Source organism: Neopsephotus bourkii, unplaced genomic scaffold (genome assembly GCF_033783945.1).
Source record: "Neopsephotus bourkii isolate Nb327-2 ecotype Australia unplaced genomic scaffold, CSIRO-AGI_Nbou_v1 NB_795, whole genome shotgun sequence".
Taxonomy (NCBI): Eukaryota; Metazoa; Chordata; class Aves; order Psittaciformes; family Psittacidae; genus Neopsephotus; species Neopsephotus bourkii.
Window position 1 is genome coordinate 2938646 of NW_026901291.1, and position 13313 is coordinate 2951958.

Here is a 13313-nt window from a genome sequence, read left to right on the forward strand (position 1 = left end):
AAACCATGCCAACTGTCACGGATAAAGAAGAGCTGACCTCACCCCAAATCAGAACTCACGATTTGAAGTGCAAAGAGAAGAAAGTTAACGGATGAGTCAGTCTTTGAATGTGCTACACCAGAAGGAGATTTTCATGGGTAACTTCACTATGAATTACAGCTTATTAACATGGAAAGTAATAGGGATTGCTGTGTGCAAGAGGCAAGAACGCAGTGGGACAGCAGCCTTTCCTAGTGCATATTCCAGGAACTCTGCAGAACACATGCTGAGACATAAGTAAAAGGCTCAAGAGGAGACTGTATGTTTCGTAGTCACTCTCTGAGAAATTATTACTTTGTCAGATACCAAAACCAATCTCACTCTGGACATCAGGAATTAATGATTATTGAACCCGTCTATCAATGTGGAATGGATATAAAGCTGTTCCATTATTCCACAACTGCATATCATTCTATTTAATGTGTGGGGCTCTGCTCTATTTATGGAATAATGCAATAAAACAATATATCCAACCTGACTGGAAAGCAGGGAAGCACCACCGGCAGCTTTCGCAGCAAGGCTGGGTCGCTGCACGCATTGGCTAAGCCTCCTGCATTTGGTTTTGATAAGCATGTGAAAAGCTTTTCCAAACTATGCAGATTTGCTGAGCAAACAAATTTGGCGCTTTCATTTGGGCAAGAAGTCTGTGACAAATGGCCTTTCTCTTGTTGCTTCAGCCCTTCTGCTTCCCAGTAGAGCCAGGAACTCCAAAGAAGACAAAAAATATAAAGAATTCATTTATTGCAACTGGGCTGGAAGCTCTGTAGAGATCATGGACTGATCTGGTTTTATGCATTTTCTTATCTCAGTTAATTAATTTTTTTTTCTTGGAGAGAAAACTCATGGGAATGCCTTACATCTTGGCTAATACTACATTATGTTATCTAAAAAGACTAATGTAGTACTTTTAGAATGGTCAGGACTGAGTCTAACACTTGGTTCTGTTGAAATCCAACAGGAAAATTGATTTCAGTAGTAAATCTAACAAGAGGCTTTCAAAACCTCATCTTAGATTATAATACCTTGCTTTGAATTTCAAACAGAAAGAGAGAATGTTGCAACATACTTGATAAGAAAGAAAATACTTCCCATTTAGTATCTTCCACAACACTTGTGCAGACCTTGTTGGGTTTCTGACTTAGCCTTTATCTGTTAGAAAGCAGGTATTTAGGCTGATGACAACTTAACCACAAATTTCTACTGAAAAAATTGACTGATAATAATGTTGTTGGATTACAGTAGGGCCAGTGCTGTAGTTATGGATGAGGGTCTTGCTGCGGTAGATGCTAGATGAAAACTAGACAGACGTCTGTTGTTGCCATGACAATTGCTATAGTTATCTCAAATTTGATCTTTCTGAACTTCCATTACTGAAAGTATTGAAAAGAAAGGGTCCTTCAGGCTCAGTGAGAGTCCTTGTCCATGAGGGCTCCCGTGGAATTTTCTTTTCCTTAATGCAAGTGAGTGCTGCCCATTAAGTCTAAACCACTCAGGATTCACAAGGTTCAACAAGTTGCCCTGCTCCCACAAGTACCTGGTAAGACACTAAAGTGTAAGAAACAAATATTCCCTCTCAAGACAGTTTACGCAGACACTTGCTTAGACGCTGCGGCAGACAGTGAGTGAGGCAACAGCAACAGAGCATCCGCCTCCTTCCTGCAGGCAGCCTACTCCTGAAAGAGACACGAGAGACATTCTTCACCCTTCCTCCCTCCCGAGTTCAGGGCTTTAATAAACACTCCTGACATTCAAAGCAGCAAGAGAGGAGCCATATGAAAGGCTCCTTTGGGAAGCAACCTTCTAACCCAGTCTTCTGTGCCCTAGAAAAGATATTGTTACAAGGCACAGCTGGCTGATCCTGCACCATATGTGCAGATGTCCAGTGTGTCTTTGGCACTTACACTCTATGATGGAGACATCCGTGCCCTAATTTGACCTGAAACAGGCATCCTAGCATACAGTGAAATCTTAAAAGTCTGCAAAAAGCAGACACAGATAAATTATTTGGGAAATTAGAAAAGAAAGGGTGAAGGGAAAGGATCTTTAAAGCAGTAAGTACAGGCTTAGCTATATTATATATTACTCCTGATACTGTTATTGACAGCTGCATGCATACATTCCCGTGTGTCATTTTAAGCAGACAGATGCACATCACAAAATGACTCACCTTGGAAGCTCTGAGGGTTGCGCTGGTAATTTGCCAGCAGACTAAAACAGTGCAACTGATTTGCACCAAAATACACATGATGCTTAAAACAAAATACTCAGGAGGCCATAATGGTAGAGTTCTTTAGGTTAGGAAAGATATTTAAGATCATTCAGTTCAACTTTTAACCTAGCACTGCCAAGTTCGCCCCTAAACCATGTCCTCAGGTGCCACATCTATGCATCTCTTAAATACCTCCAGGGATGGTGACTTTCCTGCGCAGTCTGTTCCAAAGCTTGACAACAGTTTCAGTGAAGATTTTTTTCCCTAATATCCAATCTAAACCTCCGCTGGGCAACTTGAGGCCATTTCCTCTTGTGCCATTGCTTGTTCCTTGGAGCAGAGACTGACCCCACCTCACTACAACCTCCTTCCAGGTAGTTGTAGACAGCAGTAAGGTCCCCTGGGCCTTCTCTTCTCCAGACTAAACCCCTCCTGTCCCTCAGCTGCTCCCCATCACACTTGTGCTCCAGGCCCTGCACCACCTCCACTGCCCTGCTCTGCATCCGCTCCAGCACCACAATATCTCTCTTGTATGAAATGAAACGAATACAGGATGCAGGATGCGGCCTCACCAGTGCCCAGTACAGGGGGACGATCACTGCTCTGGGCCTGCTGGCTACACTGTTGCTGATACAGGCCAGGATGCTGTTGGTCTTGTCTGCCTGGGCACAAGCTGGCTCATATTCAGCTGGCTGTAAACCAACACCAAACCTCTGAGTCCTTGTGAAAATCCTGTCCCCTGCTCAGACTGGATGGTTTTCAGGTCAGCAGGCTACACTGCCACACTGCTGAGCTCTGCAAACCACTGTGCCAGGGAAAGATGACCCAGATTCTAGAGAATTAATAACATCTATCCTGGTCATAATGTGTGAATACTCTTCTCTGTGTCCATATATTGGGCACAGAATGACTGTCCTCAGGTATAGTCAGCCACACACACTGCACGACTTCTGGTTTTTCCAAGTCAGAGCCTGTTGTACACATATGCTTTACTTTTATTTTTCAATGGCAAGACAATTCACTTCACTGACATCCCTTGGCAGCATATGGTGCTGCCAGACAGGGGAGGGACCCGCACGGAACTGTAACAGCTTCGTTGCTTTTCTCCATGCCCCGATGATATGAAACACAACGTGGTAAGCTCATTAGCTGTCTCCATGTGAATGTAATGATATCCAGAGAGTGTTAAAACAAAAAGGAAAACAAAAAAAACAACCCCCAAAAATGTGTGCACGTGTGGTGAGGGGGAATAAGTGATTGTGACACAGCCTGAAACATAAGCATTAACATTGGGAAGCACTCTTCCCCAGTCTGTCTCTTTATCAGACAGATGGCTGGAGAGCTGTGAGCGCATGGGCCTCTCAAAAGGTTCAAGACCAAGAGGATAAAGTGCTACATCACAGCAGTTTTCCATTATGTCAGTTTTTCTAAATGCCTCTTCACTCTCCAACACTCCATTTCTCTACCCGGCTGACAGGAATCAAAAGTGCAGGGTGACTCCATTCCTCCGCAGACACAGTACAACACCCACAGGCAGAAACATCAGCCTAAGAACAGACTGAAGGCAGCTTGCTCCAGCACAATTCCAGGTCTCAAGGAGCAAGGGGAGTTAGGCCTAGATTAGCTCTAGTAGTTGCTTCTTAGTTCTTGATACCGTAGTTACAGGATGCTCTGGCTTTGGCAGAGCAGCTAGCCTAACTGATTCTAACCCTCCTTGCTCCTACTCTTAATGTATCTGTCTCATCCCCACATTTGACAGCATACCAGCTGGTGGAGGTATGCTGTTAAAAAAAGACAATGAAAATGACTTTGGTTAAAAATAAACCTTACTCTGTATTGGAATAGCTCCTGTACCCTGTGGTGGCAATCCAGAATGAGCTACACAGCAAATGAACTACACAGCAAATACGAGCCCTTTCACTGAAGCTGTTCTCAGGGAAGATGTACATCATAAATTAACCACATCAGCCTTAGGCTGGAACCAGAGGTAGTACTAGGAATGGGAATGGTTATAATAATAACCAAAAATATCTCTTGATCTACTCTGAGGACACATTTCACACCTACCAGCTTTCCCCCAGAATAGGAAACAAGGGAAAACAAGTGACCAAGCAGCAATCTAAGGCTTGTTTTCACTAATCAACACTGTTGTTATCCTCATCAATAGCTACTTGAATCTCAGAACAAATTGCATTATGAGGCACACAAACATTGCTGATTTCCAGCTGTTTGCAGTTACTTGCTGTAGTGTTGCAGTCTTTTTGAATAAATCTAAGTTCAGAAGCTATGGCTCTTGGCTTCAGCAGCACAAATTCAAAAGAAAAAGAAAACTTAAAACCTCAAAATGTAATGCTCAACAGTTACTGATATGATGTATCTAAAATATGTCCCTTGAATTTTATTGTTTAAATGTGAAAGGGATATTAGATGCTAAGTCGTGTGACATTCAGATATAAACTGCTTGTTTCAAAGTGCTTACAATGTAATTATATCCATAGACTAATAACAGTAAAAATATGCAAAAGAAAATAAAAGCAACTAGGCAAAGAAAAAGAGTACTTTTGAGTATGGGCATTTGTTTCTAGGACATGAAGGGGAAAGAATGAAATGGCTCTCCATGGTACACCAGGGAGATTTCCAAGTAAATAAGAGCACAAAGAGAAAGGCCAGAATTTCCTGTTCATGTGCTTAACAACTCCACAGGTCACTCTCCCCATTATGACCAGAATGAATCCTGGATCCAGTTTTATCTGGCTACTGCAAAATACTTTGTAGGAGGCAGCACTCCAATACACTGAGAATCTATTCTGAATTTAAGTAATATCCTGACTTACTCCACAACCAGCTGGGGACCTGTGACAATTGAAAGAGAGAACCAAATTACTCCTGTTGGTTGCAAAAGAAGAATAGGGCACAGCTACAGAAGGTTTTTCATTCTCCTTTCCTGCTAAGCTGATTCTCTGAGCTGTGCTAGACATAGCTGGTCATGTAAAGAAAAATAACACATCATCATCATCTTAACACGCTGTGTGAATGTTCATAAAGCATCCAAGAACTACAACCTTTCATTTACTTGATTTTCAGAAGCTCCTTTGCAAAGACAGTGGAAAACACCTCCCTCTGCTTAAATTAGCCAAGATATTTATGAGTTGGCTGAGTTTGCTGCAGCAGATCAGCCTGTGTTGATGCTGGAACTCCGGAACAGTACCTTACATCAACGCTGACCTTGCTACAGCTTGCACATCACCCAAATGAACTGCACTGCTAAACCAGCCCGAAAAAGCTGGTGGCAGCACAGAAAGATCCCATTAGGGACCTGCAATTCTCAACTAAATTAAATTAGCTTAATAGAATATTTGTGCTCTGCACAGAGGGCTTCCAAGTGACACTTGGAATCTCAGTAACTGTATGCCCACAACATCTATGCTTTCCCACTGGGATCTCAGTACACACACGCCCAGGTTTCCCTATCCAGCTCTTCCTTGTACATAGACGTTGCATTCAAGCCTCGGTTCGTCATGCTTTCAGAAGACAGAAACTATTTACATACACAAATGAAAGAAGCACTGAAACATTGACTTTTATTCCTGTAATTAGTACTAAAAATATTTTTATGGTTTAATTAGACTTTATGCAAATTTGATTGAGAAGATTTAATTTGGGGTTTGATAACCTGACTATTATAGTTCTGCAGTTGCAAATACACTCAAGAGTTCCATGCTGTTCTAAAGCTATGTCCTCCCCTTCAAACTGTTTTGTTTTTTACTTCTGGCAGGTTTAAACAAGATATTTTTCCTTTCCATTTCCACAGGGTACAGTCCTTCAGCAACAGACTGTACCAGTGCGGATTCCCTGCAGGGTCCAAGTCCTGCAGCAAACCTGCTCCAGCGAGGGTTCCTGTCTTCACGGGGCCACACATCCTGCTAGGAGGCTGCTCCAGCAGAGGATTCCCATGGTGTCACAGCCTCCTTTGGGCATCCCTTGCTCTGGCATGGGGTCCTCCCCAGGCTGCAAATGGATATCAGCTCCACCAGGGACCTTCACGGGCTACAGGAGGACAGCCTGCCTCACCCATAGTCTGCACCACAGGCTGCAGGGGAATCTGCTCTGCTGCCTGGAGCACCTCCTTCTTCACTGACCTTTGTGTCAGCAGAATTGCTCCTCTCACATATTCTCACCCCCCTCTCTGCATTTCCTCCTGCTCCTTCTTAAATACCTTATTCCAGAGGTGCTACCACAATCAGTGATGGGCTCAAGCCTTGGTCAGTGTTGGGTCTGTCCTGGAGGTGGCTGGCAACGGCTCTATCAGACATGGGGGAAGCTTCTAGGAACCTCTCAGAAGCTGCCCCTGTAGCCACCCCCACCACACTCCACTGCTACCAAAACCTTTCCATGCAAAACCAGTACCCACCCCCAACTCTCCACTGAAAATCTCACTAACTGCAATGACATCCAGTGTAAATACGTTGCATCAGTGAGCTGCTCATGTCAGGAGGAATTTCTGTACTTTACAGGAGTCTAATATTTCCCAGGCACTCTGACTGGGAACAGAACACAAATGTTAAAAACTGCTCAGGTTTTCTGTGCCTGAAGATAATACAAACCAGCTGAATGGGAAAGCAATAACCAACCCAGCATCCACCAAAGATTTTATGATACTCTTCAATAACCCTGGGTGTGAGGCTAATAAGGGAAGCACTGGTCAGATCTGTGCAATGAAAACACTCTGTGTGGACTAACATACAGCAGTGTGGTGAGAATTTGTTAAGATGATACCCAGCAAGAGCAAAACAATTTCCACTGAAAGCAGCAATACACAACTTTAGTATATGCTGTGGAAAACAATACTTACCAAAAAAGCACTGCTTTTATGTCTCAGTCGCAGTAAAACATGCAAAATAGGAAAGCAGGAACTGGCAGGCCAGTTCAAACCATGCTTTGCCTCTGACAGTTACCAGCATATGATTTAGCAAAGGAACCTCCATTTCTACAAGAAGTAACCATTTGCAAAAGGGGATTCTTTTGTGTTACATGGAAGACACTAAAAACTGAAAGGTTTGAATTATCCTGTACCAATGCTTGAAAGTTGGAGTGGCTCACTGTAGAAGGATTCATTGCTTGCCTAATGAACCAACCACAGAGGTTGTGATATGTGCAGAGAAACAAGGTCGAAAATATCAAGCAAAAAAAAAAAAATGTTCAGTAAAAGCCTTTAAAATTAAGGATATTCATATTCATGCCAAATGACACTCCCCCAGTCCCTCCTTCCAATGTAGGCCTATTCTATTCATTTTTTAATTTAAACTGATGAATTTTATTACCTGGAAATTGAGATGCCCTGTTACAGATCAGCAGATGGTACCGTAGTTAACATAAGTGTCTCCAGATTTCCAGGCTACAGCTTTAATGGCTATGAGTAGTGGTAATATGAGCCCTAAGTCTTTCAACCAATGAATGGTATCATGGATATAAATGAGCTTAATGTGCCGAGAATATGAGGTTTCATACCTGTTTCTTGAACTTGGTGCTATCCTTTGACAAATAACTGTTGTGGTCGAATGCTTTCCACCATTCCCCACCTCTTGTTTCACGTCCCACTGTCGGGGGTCACTTGTCTTTGCACTGAGAATGTTTACACCTTTCTTCACCTTTGCCCTGTTGGAAACAGCAGTTGGAAAAAGTTTACAAGAGAGTCATTCAGGACCATGATCTTCTGACTCAAGATTCTTTTCTCTATTCTGGCAATAAGTTTTTCCAAAGAGAAACTCATCCCGACCCAGAAGACTCAGGCAGGTTCTGCTCATCTGTATCAAGACGAACTTGTGCTACATCACTGCACAGAGAAATACTTCACTGCAGTTTTTTAAAGAACCCATTTTTATCCCATATGATATCCTTCTGGATATCAGTGGACTGGTTGTTGCTCTTCTGCGGGGCAATTCCCTTTGGGATTCCAAAGGCAATTTCCATTTGAAATCTCCAGCCTAGAGAGAATACAGATGTTGGCTAAGACGAGACTTTGTAACTTGGAGATGTTCTTATAGGATACAAATTTCTGCCACTGTTAGTTGTTAAGCCTGTGGAAAAGTTACCAGGCATTACCTAGTGATGCTAATATTGCTAATGACATCAGGAGTAACTGAATGGAGGATTAATTACAGAGCACTTCCTTTATTAAGGAGCATTTGTATAAAGATCTCCCAGCAAAGAAGTTATTTGGGTGCAGAACGCTTAACTGCTGATCTTCAGGTCTATTACAAAGTATCAGGAATAAGGAAGGGAGATATTTCTGCAGCTTTGCTCTTCAAAAGACACTGAGGGACAAATTCCACCACCCCACCAGTCACACAGGACTATGAGTATGAGGAGAAGGATTACAGTTAGGAGCACATGGTCTGTCAGTAGCTTGGCCTCAGCCTTGGATGGTGAAGGCAAAGGGCTGCTTAACTTCATGCTGTCAGAGTACAGTTATCACGGCCTCTACCCAGCAGGAGCTGCTTCCCCATAGCAAAAACGCTAAAGCATGGTGAAAAACTGTACTTTTAAGAAGTACTTACGCAACACAAAATGTTAGTTATTGAACAAATATCATCATCTTGTCAGATGTCGATATCTTCTTGACATTTATGAGCACTCAGCACCTAAGTTCCTTGTAAAAAACAGTCTTTTTGCATCTTTAGACACTAAAACACTTTAAAATATAGTCATGAATGGTTGAGAGTATTTGTCTTCTTGTTGCAGTTTTCCAACAGCGAGACAAAACACAATTAGTGAAAGGCATTGAAAAAGAAAACATTTTTTTTCTCAGTATTAAAGTGTAAGTGCTTAATTCTCTCATTTGTAACAGGAAACATCGTGGAGCTTCACAGATTACTGTCTTGCTCCAGCAAAACCAGCACAAACCTGATGCCTCTCTAATGCTTTCAGTTGAATTACTCAGAAATGAAAACAGAAAAAGTAAAAGGAGAACCAAACCCATTATTGAAGGTTCATTAAAGCTTTAAGTTCCATTAAGTTTTCCTGCATATTACAGTTCAAATAAATGAACAATAAATAAACATTTTGAGTAATAAGGAAACACTACTACCGATCTTGGAATCTGTATGGTTTTGGTAGTATGTATTTTAGGTGATGTTTGCATGTATGTTAGGATATACTGGAGAGAAATAAAAACTGATCATTTAGGCACTTTGTTGAGTTGTTCCTTGAGAAGGGCTCTGAAATGTCACAACATCAGTGAAAATGAGGTTCCTCCTGTTTGGATTTTCAACAGAATTACAACTTTGCCAGGAGCTGCAAACTCCTCTTTCACCATGTAGGTTGACATAGTCAATACCTGGGCTCCTGTTAATTAGGACAGACATTTTGTATAGCCAAGGTTAGTGGTAAAATACACTGCCAGAGGATGAAAGACCATGGGTACAATGCCATTTTGTTAATTAACTACACTATGGGGCGTTAAGTTGAGTGGTTTTCACATATGCCATTATATAAAGCCCATTAAAAGGAAAAAAAATCCCTTCATCCCAGAGTAAAGTAGGTTATGTTTAGCGAGAAAAAAATCAATGTTGTGATTGCACTTAGCACTGGAATTAGGGTATGAACACCCAGAAGATTGAACTTCCTATATAAATATGCAGAAGCACAATTTGCAACTCTCTCTCTTAAAAGGGCGTTGAGTTTTACATAACAAGGTCAATGGATGAATCAGAATTAAGTCAGTACCGAGCCCCGTACATTTTTAAATGCAGTCTGTACACACATGCTACAAATGTTTTCACTTAAATTTTTATTTACTTGGTGTTTGAGTGCCAGCAAGGAAAAGTCTATTTAATTCTTTACCCAAGATTTGTTGACCTTGTTGTATGCTTGTGATTAAATATTAATTTTTTAAATCAATCGTGCCAACTTCATACATAAAAATCTGCAAGTTACATTACCTCAGTAAACCCGGAGCCTGAGGACCTGGAGGCCAAATTACTTGACAGCCTCCTGTATTTACCCACCTAATCAAGGCAGTATATATACATTTACCATGTTTGCTTAAGGGAGGCAGGCACGGTGACAATAAATGGAGCTGACAAACAGCTGAAGTACTCCAGGTTTCCTTAGTGTGCGGTTCCCCACTCCAACTGGAAATCTGTCCCCTTTGCCATGCGTGCTTACTCATGAGTAGATGGTTGGCCTTGCACAAAGGCTTTGCTGTACAGCTTTACAACCTGCAAGCACTCACTGGCTGTAACTTGTCAGCCTGGACTTGAACCCCGAGTGGACTCAAAATCTTCCCCTCAAATGTTATTCTCCAAAACTATGGTATTTTCTGTGGGTGTTTCTAAACTGCCTCTGTCCCTTGAGCTATGTGCACTCCATGGTAGTAGTAACTAAATCCCAGCCCCAGGTCCACTGCCCAGTAACAAAACCCATCTAAGAATCCTGCTAAGCAAGTCACCTACATATGCACAAAACCTCAGGGCAGCAGCTCATTTATTTGAGTTTGATTGATTGTCTATGTGCTGAAAGTTAAGCACAGTTTTTGATCTTCTGACAAAAGCAGACCTTGCAATGGGAAGATGAAGGAGAGACTGTCATTAAGAACGGCACAGAATGCCAGAGGTCAGCTTCAATCCCACACTAGATAGAGGACTCCATCTGAACAGGGTTTTGAAGCTTTATGAACACATGCTAGCCAGATCAGTGAGACTTTCTTGCTTGAACGTCTAAGGTTATTAATTCATAACACAGGAAATGTCTGCCTCAGCTTTGTCTCCAAATAACTGTCTCTATAAAACTCTCAGATGGAGAATTAAAACATTGTGCTGGCATGCAGAACAAGCAGCACCTCAAAGACATTACAGAAAGTGTCTCTAGCAGCACACCTAGAAATCATTACTTATTTTGTTTCAAGACCAAGTAAAAACATTTAATTACACAATCTCACAGCACTCACAGCAAATCATTTGTGCAAACGTGCAACTTTCAAGCAAATATTTCGTTTGCAAATTGAAGCTTTCAGTTGTATACAAAGATTTCCACTTAGCACTTTATCTTCCTAACACGTCAAACTCAGAAATGATGCTTCTAATGAATACATTCTGATCAAGTACAGATGAAAATGTAGCTGTTCCATTTCACCGTCCTCAAATTACAAGAAATCTCATCAGTATTTAGACATAATACTATATAGCTGATAAAGACAGTAACTGAAATGCAGTTGAATCAACAACAGCCAGAGGTGGAGATGTGATTTATGATTTAAGGAGCTCAAACTATAGTTTCCTATTTCAATTTAAATTTTAATCTTGAAAAACTGCTATGGCCATAGAAGGGTCCTGCTACCTGCAGCAGTGCTAGAGAGAGGGTAGACTGCTGAGGACTCCACAGAGTTCTTCACATGCTCTATGATTTTGCTGATGTACGCTAAGCCTAGAGAGCATCATCTCTCTTATCCCACCGAAAGTCATCCTCAAAGCACTGATCCAAGTAGGGCTGCATTGCCTGGGTGTGCTGTGATACAGATAAGTAATCCACCAGCAAAGGAAGAATCTGAAGCTACAGGTAAGCTAACACTGCTGATTAGGAGCCCCTGACTCCCTCATTCCCTTTAGCCTAGCGCTAACAGCAGCTGAATCACTGGCCAGCTAAGTTGGTAGCATTAATCAGTGAATGATTTAGCTTCCTTGATGGCTCACAGCAAGATCAAATAAGCAGCAATGGCAGTGCCAGGGAAGCACAGAAGCACAAAGTGAGGGACAGAAGGAAGACCTTCTGCAGCAGCAGGTACCTCCTACGTGGGCTTAGCAGTATTGTCAAACCTACATAGCCGTGTGGGTAGACAAAGCTGCATAAAAGAATAAAAAGGTAAATCAGTACTAAATTCCTATAATCGGTGAGCTCCATAATATCTGGAATAGTTTTTCAGACACTAAGCCTTCTGTTTCCTGTAAGACTGTTTTCAGAGGCTTACACTGAGCTGTGCATCTTCTGTGCTCCTCATAAATGCCATGCTATTGTCAGCAGGCTGGACTTTGATCTGAGAGCAGTCTGGTTTTAGATCAGTGACCACTGCTCTATACAGACAGACTCTTGAGCTCACATCTGTTGTCCAAGCTGCTGTGCTGGAAGACTTTCATTTAGGAAGCATTCAGAATGTAAATATTAGAGACAGATGTGGGCTCAGTCTCACCAGGGGATCGGCTCCTCCATAAGGTAGTCCCTGGGTCACACAAGCTGAGCATGGGCATGCTGTCTCTCACCATGCTGGGCAAGGGAAAGGATGCTCTTGCTAAATCCTCTGCATTTCCAAATGAAAATCCTTGTCTGTTTATATTTGTCAAGTTGGTTTTTCAGCTTAACAAATACTGACCCCTTTTGGTCAGTCTTCTCTGGAGTCTCAATGTATTTGCAACTGCTAATCCTCCCTTAGTTGCCCAGACTTGTAGAAGACCTTGACATTACTGACTGTAAAGGTCACGTTGTAAGATATTACTGTATCTCCTGAACCCAGTCAGCCTCTCCTGGTGGCTGGTTTCTGGGCTGCACTTTACAGTAAGCCTCCAACCTTCCTGAGTTCTGCCAAAAAAATTTCAACTTCCTGCCATGATTTAAGTTTGCTCCTTTCCTTCTTTGTTCCCAGAGTAAATCAGGAGATTAAAGCCAGCTGCAGGAACCCATAAAATCCAGGCAGGAGACTAACCACAGCAATTAAGCAAGATTTGTTTTATTAAGTAAATCTTTTTCCTTTCATCTTTCTACGTGAAACGAGTTGATAGATCTCAGCTCAGGTCTGAATGAACAGGGCAGACGTCTGCCTGGCTAAACAACGCTCATTAGAAGCCTCATTGCTGGCTTTAGGTGAGAAGCCAAAAGCAGAACGGTAGAATATGACGTGGTTAGCCATGCTGACCTTTCAAATACACCCCTTTGATTTGCAAAATACATGGACGGAGTAAGTGTGATTAAGTAGCTATGGGTCTGCTTAGGGAATATGGGGGATCAAGTATCAGCATGACTCTGTACATGCCCTCGGAGCCCTGTTTGCCTCCGTCCTACTCCAGCAAGCAGATTT

General features: G+C 42.1%; 1 protein-coding gene across 3 annotated transcripts in view; it reads right to left on the reverse strand.

The window, feature by feature from the left end:
* Window positions 1-13313, reverse strand: part of TMEM132C (transmembrane protein 132C) — a 203685-nt gene that overhangs the window by 84198 nt on the left and 106174 nt on the right. For 2 of the 3 annotated variants that reach the window (XM_061355393.1, XM_061355394.1), the window contains exon 3: window positions 7757-7903. In XM_061355393.1, coding sequence (XP_061211377.1) covers window positions 7757-7903 — 147 coding nt within the window. Of the gene's footprint in view, window positions 1-7756; window positions 7904-12431; window positions 12518-13313 lie in introns of those variants that run through there. The other variant, XM_061355395.1, reaches the window with a different exon arrangement.